Source organism: Desmodus rotundus, chromosome 10 (assembly GCF_022682495.2).
Source record: "Desmodus rotundus isolate HL8 chromosome 10, HLdesRot8A.1, whole genome shotgun sequence".
Classification (NCBI taxonomy): domain Eukaryota; kingdom Metazoa; phylum Chordata; class Mammalia; order Chiroptera; family Phyllostomidae; genus Desmodus; species Desmodus rotundus.
This window is the reverse complement of record NC_071396.1, coordinates 101,145,058-101,171,234: the sequence shown is the minus strand read 5'-3', so window position 1 is coordinate 101,171,234 and position 26,177 is coordinate 101,145,058. Positions and strand designations below refer to the sequence as shown.

Sequence of the window (26,177 nt, the reverse complement as noted above, 5' to 3'; positions counted from 1 at the left end):
CCAACAAATGAAACAAGTGTCACAGAGAAATGTAGCAGATGAACCCAGGGATGAAGTCACTGCCTAGTTCCAGGCCTACCTCTACAAGCACTAAAATGACTTCACTTGTACTATGAATTTTGATCTTTATCTAGTAGGACATACACACACACAAATGTATGTATATATGTTTGTATCAGTATATTTACATGTATATATACATCAGTATATATGTACTGATGTATATATATGTACCGTATTATATATATTTATGTATATCAGTACCATTTTCTTCTATCAACAATAACCTACTTCAACATGGCATCAATACAGAGTAATTTTTTAAAACTATAAAAAACTTCTATCTGTTCAGTCATAAATGGAAGGCCACCCCATGCTCTTGGATAGGATGACCTAATACTATAAAGATGTCAATTCTCTTTAAAATAAATCTATAAATTAGATGCATCCTCAATCAAAATTCTAGTTGTGTTGTTTTTGCAAACTCTAGCTCTAAAATATGCAGAAAAAAAACCTTATAAAAGCCAAAACGACTTGGAAAATGAGCAAAGAATAGAGAACTTGAGACTTACCAATATTTAACATCATTAACAATATTGAACTAGCCACTGGGAAATGCAAATTATGACCACAATGACCGCACATCTAATAGAACAGCTAAAGATTTTTTTTTAAAGCAATAATACTAAATGCTGGTAAGGATGCAAAGACACTCAATCTCTCATTTACTGCTGGCGGGAATGTCAAATGGTGCAGCCACTCTAGAAAACAGTTTGGCAAAAAACAATTTTCTTCAAAAACTAAACATACCTTTATCATACAACCCAGTAATCACATTCATAGGCACGTATGTGACACCTTATATCTACACAAAGAAAATGTACAAGAATGTTCACAGCAGCTTTATTTGTAACAGCCAAACACCGGAAACGGCCTCTATGTCCAGGGAATGGTTAATCAAACTGTGCTGCAGGCATGTATAGAACGGACTACTCCTCGTATTATGCAACAATTTGAAGGAATCTCAAAAATTGTCTTATCCAAAAATTTGAATGCAGCTCAATTTCAAAAAGTCAGATGCTGTATAATTCCAGTCACACAGCATTCTTGTATTGATAAAATTACAGAGATGGAAAATTGATTAGTGACCGGAGGTTAGGGAGAGTAGGGGCATGGGAGATTGATGTGACCAGGAGGGGGCAGCAGGAAGATCTTTGTGGTGATGGAACAGTTTTGTATTTTGATGCAGTAGTGACTACAGGTATCTACACAGGTGGGAAAATGGATAGAACTATATACAGGCATTGTATCAATGTCAATTTCTTTTGCTATTGTATCAATACTACGGTTGTATAAAATGTAATCACTGAAGGAAATTGGGTGAAGTTATATAAAATGTAACCATTTGTACTAAAAGACAGGTTAGCAGGGAAACCGGGCCTCTCTGAACTATTTTTGGAACTTCTTATGACTCTATATTTATTTCAAAATAAAGCTTAAACAAAATAAATAGGAAGAATCATTCATGTAGGAAATAAATTCAAAGCCATAGCATTAAAACGGCATGGTATTAGAGCAAGAGCAAACAAATAAGCCAAAAGAACAGGATACAGTTTCAGAGTGTGTATGAGAACTTAACATTCAGTAAGTGTGGCATCACTAGTCTATGCGGAAAGGAGAGAAGGGCGCTGGGAAAGCTGGCATACTATATGGAAAATAGACTGGATCTGGACCTTGTGACATACACAGGATGGGGCAAAAGTAGGTTTACAGTTCGTATGGAAAACAACACAATAACTAATCAATGATAATATAAGAACAAACTCTGTGTGTTGCGTACTTACAACTGTAAACCTACTTTTGTTCCACCCTGTACAGTCATGTGCCCCTTCACAACAGGGATGTATTCTGAGAAAGGCATCCTGTGGACCTCAAGAAAGAAGATACCAAGAGGGGTTCCTGGTGGCTGAGTTCAAATTTAAAAAAAAAAAAAAAAAAGAAAAGTCAGAACCTAGCAGCCATTTCTAAACAGAGGCATCTCACATAAACCACACTTCAGGGAGAAGCCCGCAGGCACTGCCTGCCTGCACTGTGTTCCTGCCATCTGAATTAGCCCTTATGAAAGAATTCCTGGAATTGTTTTTCAACCTGTAGGGCTATCTGATCAGAGCTGTGCAGCTATATCTCCATTAGCAACCTCACTGACCAATCAGAGCAGCTCCATTCTGACCAATCAGGGAAGTGCTTTTTGGACCAACCAAACTGCCAAGATTTGGAGTCCTCATTTGCATGAGAACAGACCACCAGGGACCAGGGTTGGGGACTTCTCTCCATAATTCAGATAGCTCCTCTCTGGCTTGGAGACCACACTTTTCTTTTGTGCCAAAGACTGAAGACTGTGTTTCCCAGACAGGAGTTGAGATAGCAAAAAAGTCTTGCGGGACCATAACAGATGGGAGCACAGCAACGCAGAGCAGAGCAGAGCAGGCAGAGGGGAGTGGAGTGGAGCCAATCTGAGCAGAGCACAGCTGCCTCGCCCCGGGGCTGCCTCACAGCCCTGCTGCCCCTTAATCGAGCTGTAACACTAGTGAACTGTTCCACAGCCTCGCTGTATCACAACGGAGCTGTTTTCACTGAATAAAGTTTCTTAGTGGGGATTCCCGTCGGTATTTAATTGGTGCCAATGACCATGGGTTGGCAGTCCTTAGGCGATTTCATCATTGTGCGTACATCATAGAGTGCACTCACACAAACAGACTGTAGAGCCTACTACACACCCAGGCTATATGGCATAGCTTACTGCTCTGTAGGGAGGAGAAATCACTGCCCTCTGTCTTTCTGGATTCTTGACTGAGACACCCCTGTACTGAAAGACAGGTTAGCAGAAGAAAAACAAACACTTACTAACATGTATACCTGGTGTATACCTGGGAGAGACTCATGAACACTCAGCAACTCCTCAAAAACTTCCGTTGAAAAGATGTGGGGGTGGGAAGCCAGTTACAGGAAGTCACCCGGAAAACAACAGTAAAGGAGGATAAGGCTGTTACACAGGTTCACCAGCACTGTCTTCTGCACTGATTAGAGTGTCCAGAGAAAAGGGGAGCCCAGCTTCCAGCAAGGGGGAAACCCTTACAAATGTAAATGTCTTTTACAAAGGGTCACTTATACTTGGTTTTCAGAACTTCTTCCCTGTCTGCCTTTTCTTGACAGTAACCAGCCTAAAATAATCCTCATGTTGAAAAGACATATTTAGGGGTGACAAATTCTGTTCCCCTAAGCTCTGAGGCTACAAACCTATACACCATATCCCTGTACTGAACACTGTAGGCAACTGAAACACAAGGGTGAGAATTTATGCAATGCCTTGAACTATGATGTTTTGATGGCTAGGAGATCATTAGGCAATAGGAAGTTTTCAGCTGCATTATAATCTTATGGGACTACCATTCTGCACGTGGTCCATTGATTGAAACATCATTTCACAGTGCATGATGGTAAAAAGACAGTCTGGATGAACTGAAAACCTATGTCCTTAAAAGAAAACTATGAAGTTAGCACATAAAACAGGACAGTAACTTTGTGACACAGGGTTGGGAAACAACTTCTTAAACAAAATCCCCAAAACACAAATGATAAGTCAATAAAAAAAAATTTAATTTGATTATATTGCAATTGAAGATTTCTGTTCAACGAAGGACATCATGAAAAAAGTTATGGACAAATGACAGACTCGGAACAGATGTACTTATAATATTTAAAGGACTAGTATCTAAGAAATACAAGGAACTTCTGCAGGTTAACAAGAGCAGGACTGAAACCTCAAATTTAAAATGAGGAAAGGGATGAATGGGCAATTTCATACAAGAGAAAACCCACAAAAGATAAAATGCACATGAAGAAATGCTCCATCTCATTAGGCAGAGTGAAATGCAACTTTAAAGGAGTGTTTGCTGTGTTATCTATCGGGCTGGTGGGGATATAAGGATATAGAAATTCTCATGAACTGCCTGCTGGAGCACAGGCCATTGCACTTGTCCCGGAACACAGTCTGGAAGTCTTTCAGTAAAATATGTATATAAATATCCTACAATCCAGAGATCACATTCCTGGATACAAATCTCAAAGAAAGCATCAGAGGTCTAAAGGTTATGTTTATCATTGTATTGTCAATAGTGGTAGGAAAATGAAGGTAATGTGGGTATCCACAAATGGGAGAGTAGACATAAACTACAGTAGATATACCTTCTGAAATATTGTGCAGCAGTCAGAGACACAAATAGGTCTTTAAAGCACAGTAAGGAGATAAACATTTTTAATGAGACATATGGCATGACATCATCTCCATAAATTAAACATATGGGCACCCAAAACAATATACATTAATGACACATACAAACAGAAGGATACACATCACACATATTAGAACGGTTGCTTACAGGTTGATAGCCAATGGAATGAAGTAGCAATTGGAAATAAAAGACAATGAATTAAAAAAAAAAAAAACCACAAAACAAAACAGGAGACATTCCTTAAACAGCCCAATGATGATCATTGAATTAAGAAGGATTGGCTCAATCCTCTGCACCTGAGGTCCAAAACAGACTTTAAGGACTCACACCAGACACAGAACACACCACTAAAGACAAATGTCATCTTACCCTCATTACGACAAAGGCACAAGACCAGCTCACTACTTCGCAAGTTTTCAATGCTAAGGCTGTTACACAGGTAAACTACCCCACTTCCTTCACTTCAAAATAGAACTTATACCCAAGATAAAAATAAACTTCTAAGATACAAGGCTCACTACCTCAAAATTTAAGTTCCCACAGTGACACTCAAGTATGGGAAAGCTCAGTTTTGATTTATCTAATTATCAAGATCTTTTAACACTTAGCTATAGGGGGCAATAAGAAATAATAAAGTGTATGCTCTAGTTTTGCTGTTAGGTAGGACTCTGGAGCATTTAAAAAATGTAGACAGACATGTAAACAAATGAATTTCTCCACCATAAGCTATAATTGAAGTTAATGAGGCATTTTCTATTTACACTGTTCCATTTTTCCAATTTGAAATGACTATGGCCTGTCACTTCGGATGAAATCAAGGCAACTGTTGATTTTTCCTACTAATAAAAGCATTCAGACACATTTTCACCTTTAAACTCCCCTCTACTCCCTCCTGTCACAACATTTCCAAGTTATGTGTGTAACAAAATTTCAAAAACGCAGTGAACTTTTATACAACAGCGATTTTTGCCATCTCGTCCATGAAGTCCTAAGCAATTAACATCTGCAAAAGCCATGGCATGTCTTTCTTGGGTCCTGACAACTGTCACTGTGAAAGCCATCAGTAGCTCTCACTGAACCCTAAAATCAACAGCATCAACAACACCACTGCATCCTGCGATGTAACTGTAGCAACTGTAACATTGTTGCAAAGTATAAGTGCCTAGCACTTGAGAAACCAACAAAGTGAATTAAAACTTAAAACGTAATTTTTGAATCAGAGGCAAGGCAGGGCTGATTCCAAACATCGCTTCAGAATGTTGGTCCCATTTGTGAGTGGGAGTTGCAGGCATCTCCTTAGAGCAAGTCCTAGAGCAAAGTGATGATAACAGGCAGATGGCTTCTCAAAGATGAAACTCTAATAGGCGCCTCCATACCTTAGGCAAGGGCAAACTAAAGTGCCCACGGGTAAGGAGAGACCATATGTACCCCCAAACAAGCACATTACCGGAAAACACTGTTAATAACCACCCACCCATTAGCACTAACCACCTCATCCCGTTTAGACTGCCCTGGAGAGCAGGGCGGTCCCATCTCAAGATCACAGCGAGTGTTACCAGAAGCAAATGTCACTTACCAGGCCAGGGAGCCCCAAAGACCCCCTTGAAGACCCACGATACGGCCACGGGTGCCTCCCTGTGGCCCTGAACCTGCAGGCGCGGCACGGCACCGAGCTTCCAGCAGCAGAGCTCTGACAGCTGGAGCCGCCACCGGAGGGAGCGGTCTGTGACCCTTGACCCCGGGCCCCGTGATCTCCACGTTGTGGGCACATCCCGCACTGTAGATCCCCCTGGGGAGGCTCGAAAGCCCCCTCCCTACCTGTCACACCTTCATCTCATGCAGTGATGTTGTCTGTCGGACCACAGGTAGACGCCCCAGCAAAGAAGCACAAGGCAAGGACGTATCTAAGAAGACTGTGTAGTGGGAAAATCCGGGTGGGAAAACCTTGGGGACCAAAACCCCAGCCCAGCCGCCGCTCCCAGCCGGGGCTGCGGGGTGAAGCTACTGCCACCGCCGCCGCCGCTGCGGTAAATCAGCTGACACCAGTCTCCACTGCCGTGACTTTAGCTGCAACTGTCGCAAAAAATGAGGGGGAGGGAAATGCTCAACGTTTCCAAGCTCGCCGGGCCTAGGCTGGTACCATGGAGACAGAACGGAGGTGAAGGGGTCAACTGTGGGCAAGGAGTACACGGCCGCCATCTTGGTTATGGGAAGCCTGGTCTAGGCTCTCTTCTCGCCTCTAATGCCCTTGCTGGGAGGACCAAGATAGAGGGAAGCGGTACACGGCCAGTGTAGGTGTTTGTCCTTTTGACCAGGATGTTGCAAGTTTACTCTTCTGCCCCCGCGACTGGATCCAAGAGCCTGGAAAGCGGTGGCTCTGGAACTTGATTACTCTTTTCTCTGACCCCCAAATTTAGCGGTTGCCCACCGCAGAGGGCCAGACAGAGGAAGAACTCGGCCACTTGACTAGAGGAAGTCTGACCGCGTGCAACGTTCCCGCAGAGCAGAGAGGATGACTGTGCACGCCGTCTGGGCAGCAAAGATGGGGGGAGCGTGAGCGGCGCGTCCAGAGAGGACCCCGGTTCCTCCACTGAACGCCGTCAGTGTCATCTGGGATGTGTTGCTGCTTCTCTTCGTTCCCCTCAATTTCCCCGTGTACAAAATAGGCACAGCGACTGCATGGACATCTGGAGATTAAAGGACCTCAACAAATGCCAATATGATGCCTATCTGCCAAATATTCCTTGAAGGAATGAATGAATGGCCGTCAAGGGAAAAGTGCCATTCTGCTGGGAAATGGTGCTGTTAAAAAGATAGAAAATATTTTCATTCCATGACTGTGTTTTTCCTTTACAATCACATCAATGGGTTTGTAGGACATGTAAGAGTTCTATTGTGGTTCTCAAAAGTTTCTGTGTATTCGAGTCAGCTGGGGAACTTGTTAAAACGAAGTTTCTGATTCAATAGGTTCAGAAACTTCATCAGTAGATTCAGTAGGGTCTGAGAGTCCCCATTTCTAACAAGCTTCTAGGTAATGCCCATTACTGCTTGCCCTTGGACCACACCTTGGGTAGCAAAACATCATTGCATAGGCCTGAACTAGGGGGTGGGGGATTAGAACAGAGCAGAAACAACTACTTCAGACAGGATAATGTCCTTGCTAATTAGAAAAAGAACAGGTAAGTATTGGTTTGGACAAAAGACTTTAATTTATTATTCAACCATTTAGTATTGAGGTGCAATTTATCATTCCTGAAAATGGCAAACTTTTCCCTCCCCTCCCCCCAGCTTAGAAGTCCTCCTCCAGCAACACACTGCACCCACCAAAGTCCTGGGTGGCATGCCCCCTTTTCTTTCACGAGGCTATTTGGCATCCCGTAGGCCTTCTGGTGTTTCTCATTTGCTCTATCTGTTTATCTGTTGAGAGCAGCTCTGCTTGCCACCATAATGAGAAAAACTAAAAATATTGACCACTGAAGCCAATAGAATACTTTAAAATCAATAATTCTGAAATTGTCTTATACTGTAAGTTGAATTTCTATGGTTTTCTTGGACTTTTGACTACCTACCAGCCTTACAATAAAGTGAGTTAGGGTGGGTGCGGGTGGGAGGAGAAGCAGGCTAATGATGTTAAACAGAAAAAATAAATCCCTTAGCCTGCTGGATTCAATATACTCATCCCATCTGTTGTGATGATGAATGCATTTAAGACGTTAAGTTCATCATCTCCTTTATAAGTATCTTTTGGAAATATAGGAACATAGAATGCTTACCACAGGATAATCTTTGGTTACATTAAAGCTTATTTGACTTGTAAATGAAATCTATAAGATATCTTTCTTAGATAAAGTTGACTCTTGTGTTAAACAGATATTAATCGAACACTTACTATGTTTCAATGTGATCCTAAGGATACAAAGTTTAACAGGAACATTAATGAGAAGCTTTCAGACTGTTACCACTCTGGGCCCTCTCTGCCAAGTTTACAAAGTGTATTGCCGAAGTCTATACACAAGTATGAGTGTGCAAACTTCTGACTACAGGACTAAAATAAATATTCAAGCATTAATGAATAAGATGCTTCTGGTTAAGAAAGATTCATACATTTTTGTACATACAATATCTGTTTTCATATATAAACTTTCTGAAATTAACATTTATAACTTTCATTTATAACTTGGATATTTATTTTAATAACTTATTTATTCCTCTAATCTGGAGGAATTATACAAAAATCTTAAAACATTTAAATAATCAATACATTCAGTTCAATTTGCTTGTATTTATTGAACTTATCTGAAAGCAATGCTGAGAAAGTGAGAATTTGGCAAGGTTAGCTTCTGTAAAGGAAGGCAGACTGTGCTTCCCACCAAGATTTATGGAATAGGGATTCCCTAAATACTGGAAAGTATGTTCGATGCTGGGCAGCTAAAAAAATGACAGATATCTATCAAGATTTATAGCTACAAAACAGTGCAGTATGAAAAGTATACTGCGGGTACATGAAGAGCTGGTTCTGTGGTCGCGTCGTGCACAGGCTGGCAGGGAGACAGTGACATCACGTGAGCACAACACTGAGGGGTGACGTGGGGTGGTACTTGCTGCCACTCGCAGTGGGTCTGATCCTCCTACATTCTTTTTCTTTTAATGTGCTGAATTTTGGTGGGAAACACTGTTTTTAGCAGTGTATACATAGCCACTCCCCTGTTGGATAGAATTCACTAACATACATTTTATTTTTACTGAATGTCTTTAGTGCCTGGCCCTCAGAAATACTCAAAGTGTGCAGATATTGCTTCTTGAGAATGGACGCACTGATGTGTGTGTGTGTGTTTGTGTGTGTGTGCTGGAGGGCATGCCTGAGAGAGGGACCTGAATGCAGTGAAAGTCTCTCTTAAGAGTTTTACCATTTCTCCCCTATTTTACATTCTAGTCCGACAACATCTGCTACACCACCACACCCGAGAGAGAGCTCTCTTTACAAGTGATTAAATGAAAACATAGCTATATGTAGTTATGTGCAATTTTTCAGTTCCAAAGCATTAACTCCAGCCCCCAACACACTCTTTAAAAAAAATAAAATATGGATTTTTATTTCAGAGGCTGAGGTGATGGAAATACTTGTCTAAATATCTAGCTTTCTTAATAGAAACTCTAGGAAGTTTAATGACTTCTGAACCTCAGATAAACTTCAGAAGAATAAACTATTTTACATTTCTGGAAAACGCCCAAAACCTGACTCAGAATTGTCAGCAAGGTGCTTCAGTATTTTCCCTGAGGGGGAAAAAAAAATTATGAGAGCAACAGATCATTCTATGACTTCCTAGGAAACCCTCTACCCAAGACACTCCTACTGTCCAAAACCAAGGAATACATAGTGTTATTGGGACAAATGGTCCATCTGGTGACTTACTGGCATTATTTAAAGAAGCAATTTCTTGATATCTAAGGGGAAATGACACCCCTTTGACTGAAGAGATATTGCGCCACCTAGGGACAACTGTGGGAAATGGTATTCAATTTTCAAATCCAGTAGCATATTGCTAAAAATGGTTTGGAAATTATGAAGCAATATTTCTTTTCTATTTAATATTTATATTACACAAATTACATGTTTTTCCCTTTAAACTGAAGTATAAGGCAAAGATTATCAACCAAAATAAATTACTCAGTTGATAAGCGGAGTTAAATTGGTATAAAACATTCTAAGTTCTCTACTTCAGAAATAAGTGCTATTAAGTGACAATTACTTGTGGGTGTGCATGTGCACACACACACGAGGGTGCAGCCAAACGAAACATAAGTGTAGGCTGAAAGAGCTCTGGCTGCAGTTTCTAGTGTCTGCCTTGAGGGAAGGAATTACAGGCACGGGCAAAATACCTTGAATACGCGCAGTCAGAGGGGGTTCTGCCGCACTAAAAACAGATTCCTTTGTAGAGAGGTGATAGACAAGCAGAGCCTGAGGTCTTGGTTCCTTGAAGTGGAGGGAAGAAATGTCAGACTAGTGCATCTATGCAGATGGGGCCCTAGGCAACAGCAAAGGGGCCCAGTCCGTGAAGTAGTCACATGAAGCAGAGAGAGCTCTGTTGGGAACCACCCTGCCTGGTTTCAGAAGCTGTAACCCCCATGGCTAAGGCTGAGTGAGAGACCTTGGGACCATAAGCCACTATGGAGACAAAGCTTATCTCCCTGGCAGGGGCACTACCTCTGCCCCCTTTATTTCACCCTGCCTGGCCCCCAGTGGATGACAGGTTAGCCAATGACTGGTAAAATGCCTCAAGGGAGGGATGACCTAAGACAGGCACAGTCGCAAAGGGACCCTCAGGGAAGGACTTGGGGGGCTATAAGAAAAGGGGGTGATGGACCCTTGCCCCTTGGCTTTGACATTGCCTGAGTCCTCATTCTGTCTGCAAGAAGTCTCCTAATCTCTTGGCTGCCTTTCTTCCCCTGCCTAAGTGTGAAACAATGCGGGAGGGCGGTGCAGCCCTGGGCAGGAACAACGGTGCCCTGGGGTGATCAGGCCTAAGAAAGAATGTATAAAATTCTGTGAAACCTGTTTTGCTAAGAATGCCCTCAATTTTCTGATAAGGGTCCAAGCATGAAATGAGTTTGTTTCCCAAAGTTTTATAGTCCTTTAGCTAACTGACCCTGACTCAGAATAAGCCCTCAGAGTTCTTTGTATGTTATCTATTGTTTGATCTTTACTGCCTGACAATGATTGATGAGCTTTACCTGTATTCCTGTGCAGACTGAACCCAATAAAGCCCATTGAGGAAAAGGCTCCTGGCCCTTCTTCTTTGAGAGTTCGGCCACCTTTTCTCCCCAAGCAGATCATGTCTTGGTAGACTTATTCTCATCTGCGGTGGACAAGGCTCTTGTGGGCAAAGCTCCCCCACAGGGATACACTTGTAAAGGGTAGGTGTAGACAGAGACACCCAGGGATTTACACTCTAAAGCCCACTGCACTCCCAACCTAGAAACTTGATACAGTTTCTGAGGCAGACAGAGAGGACATGAGGTTAAGTTTTTGTTTTAGTTGGGTGTAGCAGGAGGGTGGGAATTCAGAATCAAAATGAGATTGAGTTATGACACAAAGTAATATTTCTTGTACACCTGATTTTGTGGTCTGAGATTCACACTCCTTTTGCTTTCTAGCCACTCATTTATTCAACCAATACTTATTTTGTACCTACTATGTGCAAAAGACAATGGGAGAGAAAAAGCCATGTATGACATATCTTTAACATGATCTATTTGTAAAATCAGCAACGTGAACCCATGGCAGCTAAATGTCACGATAGAAAGCCTTCTCTATTCATTGGCTGAACTTGGTAAGAATGGGCGAGTCTGAAATAAATTACCTTCTTAATGAGTTAAAAGGAAGGTAGAGGGTCATTTCTGTGAAGTGAAGAAATGTACGCATTTCCTATCTATATTTATCTATACCTGAATATTAGAACATGTTCTTTCATAAAGCATTCTTTGCTCATTCCAGATGAAAATTTTCTCTCTTTTTTCTGAACTACTGAGGTATGCTACCTATATTTCTGCTATCCATTTACCACACTTAAACTCATACAATTAACTTTTGTATAAGTGTCTTATCTCCCTTTTAATATCCCTAGGGAAGTGGTGTTTCAAAGCATTATCACAGTACCTTGTACATAAATGCACATAAATGTAACATAACAGCAGGCAAATTATCATCAAATAATGCTTCTCAAAATACGGACCCCTTCCATCGGCCACTCCAGGTGCTTGCTAAAACTTAGATTTCCGGGCCATCCTCCGGCCCTACTGCATCAGAACCTCTGGGTGTGAAGTTGAGAGCCCACATTTCAATGAACTCACCACAGTTGAGAACTATGAATTTCAGGGAATGACAGTCGCAGTAAAACGTGAGAGGGCAGAGAGGTTCATCTTGAGTGCTGACTGGTAGTGGGTGCTGCTGAGTGGAATTCTCAGGCTGAGTCTAGAGAGACTCTGGGAGCCGATGGCACCTAATAGTGACGTCTGCCAGGGCCACGAGAGGGATGGGGCGGGGCAGTTGGTGTACAGCAGGTGGGCATTTCTGAATGTGGGCTCAGGAATGGAGAGTGTACCATCCATCTTAAGAATAATCACAAGTTATCCTCGTAGAGGTGTTAGGCGCAGGGGTGTCAAACTCATTTTCACCATGGGTGGGGGGCGCACATCAGCCCCGCGGTTGCCTTCAAAGGGCTGAATGTAATTTTAGGACTGTAGAAATGTAACTCTCCTTAACAGTCAAGCGAGAACTCGGTGCTGCTGGGTAGGAACAAGGTGCCGGGGCAGGTAAAACAAGGTGGAGGGCCGGATTCTGCCTGTGGGCCTTGTGTTTGCCACCTGTGTATTAGGGTCTGTATGTTTTCCCTAAAATCTTTATGAAAATTCCAGGAAATGAAGTTTTTAGAAGGGCTTATACAAATCTAGAAGAAGAAAAGAAAGGCCATCTAAGGATCACAGCTTCCACGTACCTCTGCTTCTCTGGGATACCCTAGATTTGGGATTTCGGCAGCTAGTGTCTCTGCTGATTATGTGACATGTGCTACCAACAGCAGGCGTGGTTCCTACTGCTAGGACTGTAGGGACAAGCGAAGACAGTGGTTCTAGGAACTGAAAAGGTTAATGGTGTGAAGAGTCTCTGGACAGGAGCTGTAGCCCTTGGTGGACACAATCTGCGGGAGCTGACAGAATTGGTAACTGGACCTCCCTCTCTCGTACCCATCAACCTCCAAAAAGAATCTCCAACAAGGCATTCTACAGATCTAGTCCCTCTGGGTCGGCTTTCTGGAACTAAGAGCAGGGGGAAGAAAGGCTGAGAGTGGATGTGAAGGAACACACGGACAATAAACAACAAAATTCCCCTATCAGATCTAATTTTTATAATGCTTTTTTATCTTGCTCCTCAGGAATCTACAGATTTTTAAAGTCTTGCTTCCACAATCCCCTCTGAATATTTACTATAGTTGTCTCTATAGATACTCTTTGTTGGCTTTTAAGGCAAAACTGGGTGGACCATTGGGAATAATGATAATCCCTCTGCTATGTAATGAGTTGTGAGCCCCACACACTCATCGCTTGAAGTCCTAAATCCTAATGTGACTGAATCTGGAGCTCAGGCCTTGAAGGAGGTAATTAAGACTAGATGCTGCCACAGAGTGGGGCCCCAATGCAACAGAACTGGCGTTCTCATAAGAAGAGGAAGAGACACCGAGGGTATGAGAGCTTGTATGTGCACGTGGGCCTCTGCTTGCATGCACAGAGAAGGGGCCATCCGAGAACACGGCAAGGAGGAGGCTATCTACAAACCGAGGAGAGTCCCCAGGAGAAACCAGCCCTGATAAGCAGCTTGATCTTGGAATTCTAGCCTCAGGGATTCTGAGAATTACATTTCTTTTGTGCAAGCCACCCAGGCAGTGGTATTTTGTCAGGCAAGCCTGGCTGAATAATATGTCATTGCTTCTAAACATCTTTCTTTGAGCATTGTATTTTCTCATTCTTTATACACATCGCCTACTATTTTATTTAACCCTTAGAATCCTGGGAAGTAGGTATCATCAAACCAGTTCTCACAGACAAGAAGGCTGAGGTCAGAGAGGTTAGGGGCTTGTCCTTGGCCACAAGATAATAAGTAGCAGAGATCTGTTATTGGAACCTCTGTCTTGTTTGGCTCTAAAGCCATTGAATTGTGCTGGTATCACATGAGAAAGGAATGTCAGTTACTGAGGCTCTGCTGCGGCTGGGTTCAGTTAGGAACAATTATTTTATGTTTCTGCAGCACACTTGGCCTTCTCTATTCATACTTTGGGCTTCGATTATTACCCAAACTCATGACTCTCAAAGCTGTAACTGTAACCTACTCCTTTTTCTTTAGTTTCAGACTCGTCTTTGCTACTATGTACCGAATATCTCACCTGGATGTCCTACGTGCATCTTAACTCTGTAAAAAACCACAAATTGAAATATTTGTGTTATTCTAGATTCCTTCCTCTGTCATCTCACTAAACTGGTCCAAATTGGTCACTAACCCTTGTGGCTTCAATCTTCTAATTGTTTCCCAAACATATCATTTCCTCTTCATTTCCACTGCAGCTGCTCCCAGCCCAGGTCCTGGATTATTGCAGTAACCTCCTAACCCAGTCTCCCCGCCTCCAGTCTCCCCGCTGCTACCTCAGGCTTCTGTAATCACAAAACTGCCCTGCAGCGATTACTCCCTTCCCTTTATGTTAAAATACAAATTTCTTAATGAGTCAAGATCTGACGGCTACCTTCAACTTCATCTCCCCAGCTAAAGCCAAAAGCAAATCATTTTACTCGTCACTTAGTCCAGTACTTAAAACAGCTTGCTGGTGTTAGGCTGCCTTAACTTGAATCAAAGCTCGACTTCCTACTAGGTGTGCAAAATAGGTGTGTAAACTTACTAGGTGTCTAAACGTGAAGTAATAAGAGGATCTACTTCACACGGTTATTGTAAGGATTAAGAGAGCCAATGCACAATGAGCTTGTATCTTAACTGACACACAACTTGTTAAATATTAGCTACTATTATTGTTATGGTTAGCCCTCTCATCCCATGCGTTTGCACTCGTGGTTCCTCCGCCTGAAATACCCGTCATCTCTCAGCATCTGGCTACCCTTTTTTTTTAAATCAATACTCAGTGCAGGGGTCCCATCTCCCAGCAAGTTTACCCTGCCCTGTCCTCCTGTGTCATTGGTCTCCACCGTTTCCTTTGCAAGCTTCTGTCATTAACTACTGTTTGCGTCTACCACTAAGCTTGGAGACCATAAAGGAGGGGCAGTATTTTTTCTTTCTTTTTTAAACACAACTTAAAGACAAGCAAATAACTTTTTTTTTTTTCCTGTGTAACTGCACAGAGAACGACCAGGTATTATGAGATCCGTGAATAATTGTTCCTAAAGTCTACTTTGTCTAGTGCGGCCACTTGCGACGAATATGAGACAAGACTATCCACAGAGTACTTCGGGGGTGAGGGGGGCTGGCGGTGCTTAAGACACGAACCCCGGAGAAGAAGGGGCTTCCTTCTCACTTCCCTATTCCAGGAAACTCCTTAGTGGAAGCCCCGGGTCTTACAACCGCGGAGGAATACACGAACCGTTGTGTCGCACTCCATACCGGGGCTTGTGACCGCTATTCGTCTGCGCCTGCGCCGCTCCAGCCGGCGAAAGGCTCCTCAGTTGAGAGTGGGGCCATGGTTTACGTTTTCTGATTGGGCGGTGGGAACCAAAACGGACGGCGCGGAAATGACGTCAAGCGGCGCAGGCGCGGGCGGCCCTGTGGCGCGGTGGCTGCTGGGGCTGCGCGCCTCACCTTCCCTCGCCTCTTCCCTCCCCCCCCCCCCGGCCCCGCCCCCTCAGCGCTCCGCTCCCTGGCGTGACTCGGCACTGAGAGCCGGGGAGAAGCTCCGCGGTCGCCACCTCCTCGGTTCAGGCCCCGGCCTTCCTCTCCCGGGTCGTCGTCTGTTTCGAAGCCAGTGGCGTCGCAGCCTCCTTTGCAGGCTCTCTGAGAATGGTGGGAGTGAAGCCGGTCGGGAGCGACCCGGATTTCCAGCCGGAGCTCAGCGGCGCGGGCTCCAGACTCGCCGTGGTCAAGTTCACCATGCGAGGGTGAGGCCGGGCCCGAGCCTTGTGGCCCCTGGCGTCCGTCGGTGCTTTCCTTTCGGTCTTTCCCGGTCCCGATTCCCTGTGGTCCCCTCCTGCTCCGGAATGTCTGGCGCTGCCCGCAGCCCCAGGCCGCTGCCCAGTAGGCCTCAGCTCTTGGGTCGGAGCCCCCCATTTGTGCCCCGGGGTGTTTCTGGCGGGCACGGAGGCCAGGCTGGCCGCGTTCCTAGCCCAGGGGATACCCGCTATCCCATTTTGAATCCTCCTACTGGCCCTGTTCTTGGGGGTGGCCCGGCTCTATTCTTTCCAGTCTGGGAGCGTCGTACGTCCGCCCCTGCTTGCGTCTGTCCCTTTCTTTCCGCGAGCCAGCTGTCACTTGCATCTTAGAAACCTTGAAATCTTAATTTACTGAACGCTTTGCTACTCTGCACCACCTGCAATTTTGTAAACCCTGGGAAGCTTCAGATGGGGCTCTCCAACTAATCTGCGTAGTACTTAGTCAACAGGCTCAGCTTATGCATTTTAAATTAAGTTAATGTTGGGTCGGGATGCTTTTCATTTCCTACGTTTTTGTTGCATGTTTGGTAAGTAGCTTTGTAACTTACGTTTCCCTATGTATGTGATGGCAAGTGATCACAAAAACTACAGTAGGTGTATATCATACAGGTGGGGAGGTGTCCAGATGTTTGGGTTTGACCATTTAAAAAATTTTTTTATTAATTTAATTTTTAGAGGGAGGGGAAGGGAAGAAGGAAGAAAGGGGGAGAAATATCAGTGTGTGGTCGCCTCTCTTGAGCCCCCCCCCCCTCCCCGGGACCTGGCCCACAACCCAGGCATGTGCCCTGACTGGGAATCGAACCTGAGTTTGACCAAACGTTTTGATTTCGTTTTTTACCCGATGAATTAAAAGGACAGGTTTTAATGAAAAGATGTTCACTGGCTTTGGTAAATCTTAACGTAATTTACAGGTCGCAGGGCTGGCGGATCTCCCGTGCGGGCTGGGCGTGCGGGGTTCCCGTGTGGGAGTGACGGGTTGGAACTAGGCCTCCAGGACCAAGGGTTGAGCGGGTGTGTGTACCGACCTTCTCTGTGTATGTCAGTGCCTAGTGAGGAGGATGGGAGGTCTGCCCTTGATTTACCTCGACCCCCGACATTACTTACACTTGCAGTAACTCGGAGAAATGCACTGCAGGTATCCCTGTTTCTGTAATACGTTTTACTGTAGAACTATATAAACAAGGCAATATTTTGAATCCCAGAGCAAAAAGTGATTCAAATCTATTGAACATGATTCAATAAATGTTGAGTATAGAAGTGGCGACATTAGGATTGGTTACAGGGAATGGAGGGATGCAGATAGAAATGAAAACAAAGTAGGACTTATTTTGGGACCAGTCTCTCTTGTACAGAGTTGGAAAAGGGTAGTACACTGAATTGTACATGATGGGATAGAGTATCCATTTGACATTTACTAAATTGAAGAGGATGAAGAGTTCATATGGAAAGACATGTCTAAAAGGAATGTCAGAATTCTGTAACTGTGCCTTCCCAGAGTTAACAACTTTGTAATATCTGTACTCTTAATATGGGGGATACTTGAGCATTTGTTAAGTACCCAAAGCAGAGTTAGAGAAGGGAAGAAATGGTTCTAACAGTGAATTTCATTTTTAGTTCACTTTCCTAATTCTAATCGGTGGGAGCATTTATACTTTTGTCCCTGAGGGGTACACTCTCCCCCTCTTTACTATAGAGAGGGAGGGATGACAGAGTAATATGTTATTAATGGAGTGAGAAAAGTGGGAAAATGTTGTGATTAAGGAAACACCTCCATTAGCAATGTATTATTTAACCAGAAATGTAACTGCAGACATTGATTGGTAAGCACTGTTATTAATTACTTTTAAAAGGTATTTTGGTGGGATGAAAATTTTGTTTTCTTTTTAAAAACTGAGAGCAAATAAAATGGTTGAATTTAGAGAACTTTTAAATTCAAAAGTATATTTAGGTAATTACAAATCTGGTTAGATTTTGTCCATTAAACCATTCCTACACAGACTTTATGTCTGTATGACTCCGGATTTACATATATGGGTAGCAGTATTAGACAACAACTAACTGTACCAAATTAAATTATGTAAGAAACCTTAGATCAAAGTTAATGTCCCATTTTAGGCCAAGAAAATAGTTTTCTCCAGCGCCTGCTTCATTTCCTTTCCAATTCTACTTTAACCCTTATTCCTTATTTTTCAGTTCCATGCTTTATACTGTCCATTAATTTTACTAAACACTACACATATTGTTACTCTTCAGTTTAAAAATTTTCAGGGGATATTCAGTATTTTTTTCATTTTTTTATAGGTAGTAATATATATAACAAAATTTATCATTTTAAACATTTTTATGGTACAGCTCAGTGGCATTCAGTATACCCACTTATTTAAGCCCTTTTATTGACTCATTCAATCTTCAAAATAATGAAATTATCCCCACTCTACAATTGTGGAAATTGAGTCATGGAGAGGTTAAATAACTTCAGTCCCATTGGTGAATGGGCTGTTTGGGTTGTTAAGGGCTGTCCTTGCCCAACTTAGCCTAAGCAGAAGGGAAGCATCGTTTCATTTCTGCGTAGTGAAGGGCCTGACATTTTTCAGTAAATGTCTTGAATGCTTTGGCTGCAGCTCTGCACGACTAATCTTACGACCAAGGACAATTCACTTCACTCTCTGACATTCTTTCCCTTACCTGTTAATGGGAATACTAACATTTAACCTAACCATATTGTTTAGAGAGTAAAATCGTATATGTGAATTAATATGCTCTGGTAACCTGTTTTTATAACTGGTATCCCCAAACTGTTACTTTGTAAATAAACCCAGATACACTTCAGTGGTCACAAGCAGTGCCGTTTTTGTTATCATTGGTGGTTAAGCTCTAGTGTTAAAAGGATATACATTTTCTCCCCCATAAAATCCAGTATGAATGATTTTTTTTGTCCTGAATTCATGAATGTATCACTTTTATAATGTGTTTACTATGTATTCAATTTTCTTAAAGCAAGTGTTACTTTGTAGTTGGTTAGGTGTTAATTGTTACCACCCAAGAAGAATGTTAATGTGTATTAGCATGTCGAATTCTAATAGCTTTGGTAGTTTGTCCAAATAATACATTACATGTATATTGTATTAATTATATACAGCAAAATTGCTGTGGGCTGAGGGTAGCTTACTACAGCACAGAGTTAGCAAGTCCAAAAGACCACAGAACGAGGCAGATAGCATTAGGGAGTGAGGTAGGTAGTTTTAAGATCACTAGGGGCATGGTGAGTTGAAAGAACATACAGAGAATTTTACCACCTGAACTTTTTAATTGAAGTATAGCATGCATACAAAAATGCACACAGATTGTTTCAATGTATAGTTTGATAAATTTTCAAAGTGGTTACATGCATTTAAGCAACACCAGCACTCCTGACCCTCCTGCAAGATCCTCCTCACTACTGTTGAATTCTAACAGTACAGTTTGGTTTTGCCTGGATTTGAACTTTATAAAAATGGTATCATACAGTATGTAATCTGTATGGCTTCCTTTCAGGAGCATATAAATAATCTTTATCTTGGCAGTTCATTCAGAAAAAACAACAAAAAGCACTGTCTAGGCCACTGTTCTGGATTTTTGGAATAGCGGTTAGGAGTTGGGTTTTGGCTGTGGCTGGGTGGATCAGGTGATTGGAGCATTGTTCCATGCACCGAAAGGTTTCGATGCCCGGTCAGGGCACGTTGTGGGTTTGATCCCTGGTCTGGGCATGTATGGAGTCCATGCTTCTCTCTCTCTTTCTCTTTCTCTCTTTCCCTCCACCCTTTCCCCCCACCCCTCTCGACTCTCTCTACCCCCCTTCTTCTCTCTCCCGCATCAATAAACATATTCTCCAGTGAGGCTTCTGTATTCTATGAGTATGACTCCAGTGAGGATCAAGAGAAAAAAAAAAGAGTTGGGTTTTGTGATGAAATTCCAGCACTGTACTTCATTGTTCTTATCTTTAAAATGAGGAATTACAAAGCTTAAATGAATTTAAGCGTTTTGTAAGTTGTGTAACATACAGTAAGTGTTTGGTAAATGCTAGCTATGTTGTATTATTAATAGGACCAATTATGATTATGCCTCCTTACCAGGATATGTAATACATCTAGAAATGACCTATTTTAAAGTTATGCCCTGCAGAAAAAATAAGCTTTTAAAAAGTGTCTTCAGGAAGCCCATACATTTTCCTTACCAGCTTTCCAGCGGGATGTGTTTATACATGTGATTGTTCAAGGAAGAGCACCGACGACTTTGGCAAAGAGGGAAGAACAGCAAGCTCCTGACAAAGAATTCATAGTATGACTGTAAACAAGAAAACTTGTGTGTTAAGAAGAAACTAAGGGGGTGCTTTCAGAGAAAGCTGACTGGGGACTAGATTTAGAAGTTAGCAGTTCTAGCTGTGGTCCTGCCATTAGCTAGAGTGTCTGATCTTGCACAAGTCGTTTAACTTTCTGGTCTTCAGTTCTCACTTATCAAATAATTTTAGGTTAGGTGAGTTTAAAAGTTGTAGTTTTGTGGGTTTGGTTCTTCGTGAATTGCAGAAAACTGGCAGGTTGCCTGCTGTATTCTCTTTATCTCAAAAAGCATAACAGAATCCTTCTTACATATCCATTTTGCATATTGGAGTTAACAGATAAGCTTCCAGTCAAAAAGAATTTCAGAGGTAGAAAAAGAACTCTTCTTTTTTAAACCTCTTTTATAACAGGTTCAAAGGTCCTGTGATTGCGAACTAAGGGCTATGAATCAAGGTCTGCACAAGAGAAAAAATACAGTCCTGAAATTCAGGCATATTTGGCATAATATTTTAGAGCTGGGAGAAGTCCTTGGAAAATCTATTCATTTCTCATTTTGTACAGAGAAATCAGGTAACATGTTTACTAGCTCAACCAATAATAGAAATTTAAGTTTACTCTTAAATGCTAATGATAAACAAGGCAAACATCTTACTTAAAATAACCAGTTGATTAATTTGAATTATTATAGCGTGAAAGTATGCTGCTGTATAATATTTGTGCTTCTGTATTCTATGACTTATTTGACTTAAGTTCCAATCTCTGTTGACTAACTAATTAAGCAAAAGATCTAGGTAAGGTTAAATTTTGAGAGGGAACGGTTGTTTGCAAGGTAGCTCTTTATACAGTCTGTTTGGATACAAGAAGTGTTTCTTTCACACGTGATTGGTGATGAGAGCAGTGATGTCAGTGTCACGTGGATGTTGTGTTGGTTCATATTCTGTTTTTCCCAGATAGCGAAGAGCAGGAATAGAAATAGAACCTTTAGCAAGAAGGAGAAACGCTAGCCCTCAGCCACACAGGCTAGCTCCCTTTCAGATTTATTTTAAGAAAGTTAAAGTTAATAAAATTTAACGTGAGCACCCGCCCAGTTGCTCACAGGGGTTCATTCTCAGTGTTGCACTTCCCCCTGTCCCTCCCTGCCTTCCTGGCAGTCCCACTGGCTCAGAGCCCCACTTCCCTGGGGGTTTCACAGCACCTGCGAGTGGGCACTTCCACTTGATTGTTTTGTTTATTTTAAACATCCTCCTAGGTAGCCTCTAGGTCTGAGCCACCTGCCTAGCTGCCCAAGTATTTCCTGAGTACTACTACTTACCGTTTTTCTTAGGGATATTTTTACAAAATTGTGTGGGTTTCAGTGGTTTGCCTCAGTCTTGTTTTTTTCCCCCATACGCTCTTTATTTTGTGGCATGCTTTTACGGAAGGCAGATTTTTCAGGAATGAGTATGTTGTTGTATAGCCTGAAGACCTGTGCCTCTTTTGTGACAACTTATTTAATATTTTAAAATAAAAATACCTGCTCATCATAAAAAAAGCAAATGTTGCAGAAGTATGGATAATTTTAAAAGTTTCTCCTAAACTTGTGTGTGTGTAATGTGATCATAGAGAACATTTTATCATGAGACTTAGTTTTCTTTACACAGCAGAAATTATTCTTAGTCCCTGGTGTGAATGGTACTTGTAACAGTATTTCTCTCTTAATTGCCATTGAGATTCTTTCTTCTCTTTTTTTTTGTTACTATCAACAACCATTGCATTGAACTTCTTATACATACTGTATAATTGAGTAAGTGTTAGGATAGGATTGACTTTTAGAAGTAAGATTGTTAAATCTTGGGCTATACTCATTTAAAATTGAAAAGCAATGACTAACTGGCCCTTCATAAAGGATCTACTAATTTGTACTCCCATCCATTGTGTTTAAGAAATTAATAGCTAGCAGTAACTTGCTAAACTACTCATAGATTTAGTTGACTATAAATGTTTTGTTTCTTAATAATTTTGTCTCAGGGCCTACTTGAGGATTGTTAAATCCAAAAATCTACTTTCAGAAGCATCTAGTTTAATACTTAAGAACTTAATAGTTACTTTCTTAGCTTTTTGATGTGAGGCTTAAGGATGGCACGGGATGAGAGTGCTGCCTAGAATGTAGAGAAGGCGGTCGCAGTTTGAGGTTGAACATTTTGTGCTGTGAAATTCACATTTCCTTCTGTTTCTGGATGCAAAAGCCAAGATGTTTCTCACTCTTCTGACTTTGTACTGGGATACAACATACGCAGTGCAGAATTCTAAGTGTATATGGCTTAGTGCAGTCTCACAAACTGGACACGTGCACCCACGCAGTCAGCTTCTGGACAAGTAGGACATTACTAGCCTCTTGGATTCTCTCGAGTGACACCATCCTGCCACGGACTTTCACAGAGGTGACCATCGTCCTGATACACACCACCATTGATTCAGTTTGCCTGTATTTGAACTGTACACACCTGGAATCATACAGTGTATGTCTTTCCTCAGTACTATTTGTAAGGTTCACCCATGCTTTTGCAAGATTTTACATAAATCATTTTCATGAATAACTACAATTAATTTACTCATTATGTTGTTGATAGGAATTCGAGTAGTCCTCAGTTTGGGGCTATTAGAAATGTTGCTACTGTCAGTCTTTGTTCTTTTGTTTGTTTCAAATGCTGTAAGGCAAGTATATGTAGACATTTCTCTAGTTTATGTAGGCCCCGGAAATCATCGTGGGTGGGCATTAATCGTGCGCTAGCAGAGACTGCCAGTTTCTTTTCTTCCCTTGTGAAGTGGGTTATACCAACTGTCACCGAGTTCAGTTGCCACACTTTTGTGACCACACTGCCTACTTTCTTGCTTTCGCTGTTTTGGTGAGTTTAGCTTGTACATGCGTTCCCTGGTTTCCCCAGTGGCTGGTGACGGAGCACATCTTTTCATATTTTTTGGCTGTCTTGATAGCTTCATTTGTCAGGTACCCATTCAGAAGTTTACCTGTTTTTCTTTTGGGGTGTTATTCTTGTTCTTATTGATTTGTAGGAGAATTTTTACATACTAGAGGTATTAAGTCCTTTGTGTTTGATAGGTTGTTTTTTTTTTTAATCAGTTTGTGGGTTATCTTTTTACCCTCTAAGTAATGTTGTGATAAGTTTCAGTGTTAATATTTTCCAGTTTATCACGTATGTTCCAATATATCATTCTATAATTTTTTCTTTAGTGGCTTTTGTGTTTTCAGAAATCTTTGTATACTCCAAGGTTTAGAAAGTATTCTCTATTTTCTTAATACCCTGAATGTTTTACCTTTCACATTTTAATCCATAATCCATCTGGAATTGGTGCTTGTGTGTGGTGTGAGGTAGGGGTCAAAATCCATTTCCCCCATTGGGATGTCTGGTGACTAAGCACTGTCACCTTTACCCACACTGCACTTCTGTGTCACCTTTTCATAAACCAGGTTGCTGTGTGTGGGATGGTCTGTTCCTTTTCTTTTTTTACGTTGGTCAGTTTGTTATCCTTGTGCCAATATCATACATTCTTAATGTGTAAAGCTTTATGATAGTTCTTAATATCTGGTAATGTAATTTCTTCAACTTTGGACCTTAAAATAGCTTGGGATATACTCACTATTTCCCTATAAGTTTTAGAATATAAATTTGTTAAATTTTCCAAGAAAACCTGGTGGGGTATTCTGTGGACTATAGAGACCAAATTGAGAATTGACACCTTGAAATACTGAATTACCCAATTCATAAGCATGATACACTCCTTCGTTTAAGGAGATCTCTAAGTTGTCTCAGTGAACAACACTGGAAGACAACACTACTGACCTCTAGGTTTGTGATACTCATCTGCAGTCATCGAGACAGTGGTGGCAGCCCTGGCCGGTGAGCTCCGTGGGTCAGAGTGTCATCTTGGTCCTCTGGGGTTGCGGGTGTGATCAGGGTCAGGGTACACACAGGAGTCAGCCAGTGAGTACATATGCAAGAGGACAAAAATCAGGGTCTCTCTCTCTCCCTCTCTTCCCCTTCCTCCCTCTTTCAAAAGAAAAATCAATAATAAAAAAAAAAGACAATGTTGTATTGATGCAAGTGTATCTGAATAGTTCAGTGGAAAGAACTAGAAAGTCTGAAGCCAGGATGATCAGAATTTGTTTTTTTTATTTTACCTTTTAACTGATAAGTTCCTTACAGTATAAATCAGTTCAGTCATTGGTGTCATTTTACCGAGCATCTCTTTTACCTTTCTCACAGGTGTGGCCCGTGCCTAAGGATTGCCCCGGCATTCAGTACTATGAGCAATAAGTATCCACAGGCAGTTTTCTTGGAAGTAGATGTACACCAGTGTCAGGTACGGGAAAGGAGTCCTTTTTACAAGATGTTATTTACAGATCGGTTGGAATTTCAGCATTAACACTGGCCTTTGTTTATCTCTTTATGCATGTAGTATTTATTAATTTGAAAATAAGAAAATGTGATGTTGATATGATCATTATAAATGCCATCATGGCTGCATTAGTTAAGAAGGGTAATTCAATTATTAATTGCTTCTGAGTTTGTTTATATTAATAACTTTCTGATATAAAATTAATGTTAAAGTTATAGGTCACCTGGCAGTTCTGTGTGTTTTTACATTTCTTCATTTTTTGCAAATCTAGAATTATATCCTCTACTACAGAGGCATTGGCTGATTAGAAAGCCGTAGCAGAAAATTTTTGGTTATACAGGGAGGGGCAAAAGTACGTTTACAGTTGTGAGACTGAAACAGAGTTTATTCTTGTATTCTTATTTATTAATTATTGTATTATTTCCCATACAAGCAACCGTACACCTGCTTTCGCCCCACCCTGTAGTTTGGTTTGCATCGATCCATTTTTAATCTTAGCTACAAAGCTGCATACTCATTAGAAACTTTGAAATGCTGGCTACTTTTGATGGAGCCACAGTGTTCTAGATAGAGTGTCCTGATCACTTGGTTGGAATGGCTATGTGATAGTTGTGCATTTTCATGTGTAGAAATATGGGGGAGTTATTCCTTCCGTTACTAAAAATACAGTCTTTACCTCTAAGGGCCTTTTTTTGTGTGTGTGTGTGAAGCTTTGTCTTTGTTATTGAGTGTGAAAAAGATTTAGAATATTCTGTAGTTTGTAGTTAGTAGTTAGGGAATTTGGTTAGTGTAAACCCTATATTAACATTCATTGTTTAGTACTTAGGTTACACACCAGTGGACTGCAATACTGGCTCGTATTTGAAGTATCCTCTGCCTCAGTCTGGAAGTGCTGTCTTCTGGAGCTGTGCTGTCCTGCAGCTACAGATTTTTTTCTTGTTTCTCTTTACTTTTTTGTCTTGGATACTAGAAAACTTTAAATTCCATATACGTGCAGTTCACATTATATTTCTTTTGGACAGCACTGTTAAGGTCTGTGTTTTTTAAAATGAGGCTTAGAGAAGACATCTTTATGTAAACTTTATGCTTCTTTTCTTTAAATGATATAGTGGTTGCCTGTTCATAGTATTTGAATATGTAAGGTGACACATTTACTTTATAAATTCTCATGAATCAGTGCTTAGGAGCTACTTTCCATTTACTAGTTAGTCTTGTAATAATTGTGGAGTTGGAGCAGAATTTAAAAGGATAGCTGTTGTAGTATGTTTGATGGGAGATCAATATAGAGACTAGGTCAGGATTGCAATGCAAAGTATGTTACCTATGTTATCTTATTTTCATGGTGAGGTGGACCTCTGTTTTTCGGATGTGTATTTTCTCCCAGCACCAGCGGTTTGTGTTGACATAGCAGTATCCATTTGGGAAACAGTATGCACTTAGAGAGAGCTTTCTAGTGTTGTAAAGCAGTTTCTGTGTG

The 26,177-nt window shown here is 41.6% G+C and overlaps 2 protein-coding genes across 7 annotated transcripts in view; one reads left to right on the top strand and one right to left on the bottom strand.

The window, feature by feature from the left end:
• WDR7 (WD repeat domain 7) overlaps positions 1–6,381 on the bottom strand; it is a 287,924-nt gene extending 281,543 nt beyond the window's left edge. For 2 of the 3 annotated variants that reach the window (XM_024580299.4, XM_024580301.4), the window contains exon 1: positions 6,111–6,380. The gene's annotated coding sequence lies outside the window, so the exon portion shown is untranslated. Of the gene's footprint in view, positions 1–6,110 lie in introns of all 3 variants that reach the window. The other variant, XM_024580302.4, reaches the window with a different exon arrangement.
• Positions 6,382–15,663: 9,282 nt separating this feature from the next.
• The window catches only part of TXNL1 (thioredoxin like 1), a 29,265-nt gene continuing 18,751 nt past the window's right edge, over positions 15,664–26,177 (top strand). For 2 of the 4 annotated variants that reach the window (XM_053912813.2, XM_053912814.2), the window contains exons 1-2: positions 15,677–15,938; positions 24,568–24,664. In XM_053912813.2, the coding sequence (XP_053768788.1) occupies positions 15,841–15,938; positions 24,568–24,664 (195 nt within the window). In that variant the 5' untranslated portion in view covers positions 15,677–15,840. Of the gene's footprint in view, positions 15,939–20,739; positions 20,876–24,567; positions 24,665–26,177 lie in introns of those variants that run through there. The other 2 variants (XM_024580235.3, XM_071219553.1) reach the window with 2 other exon arrangements.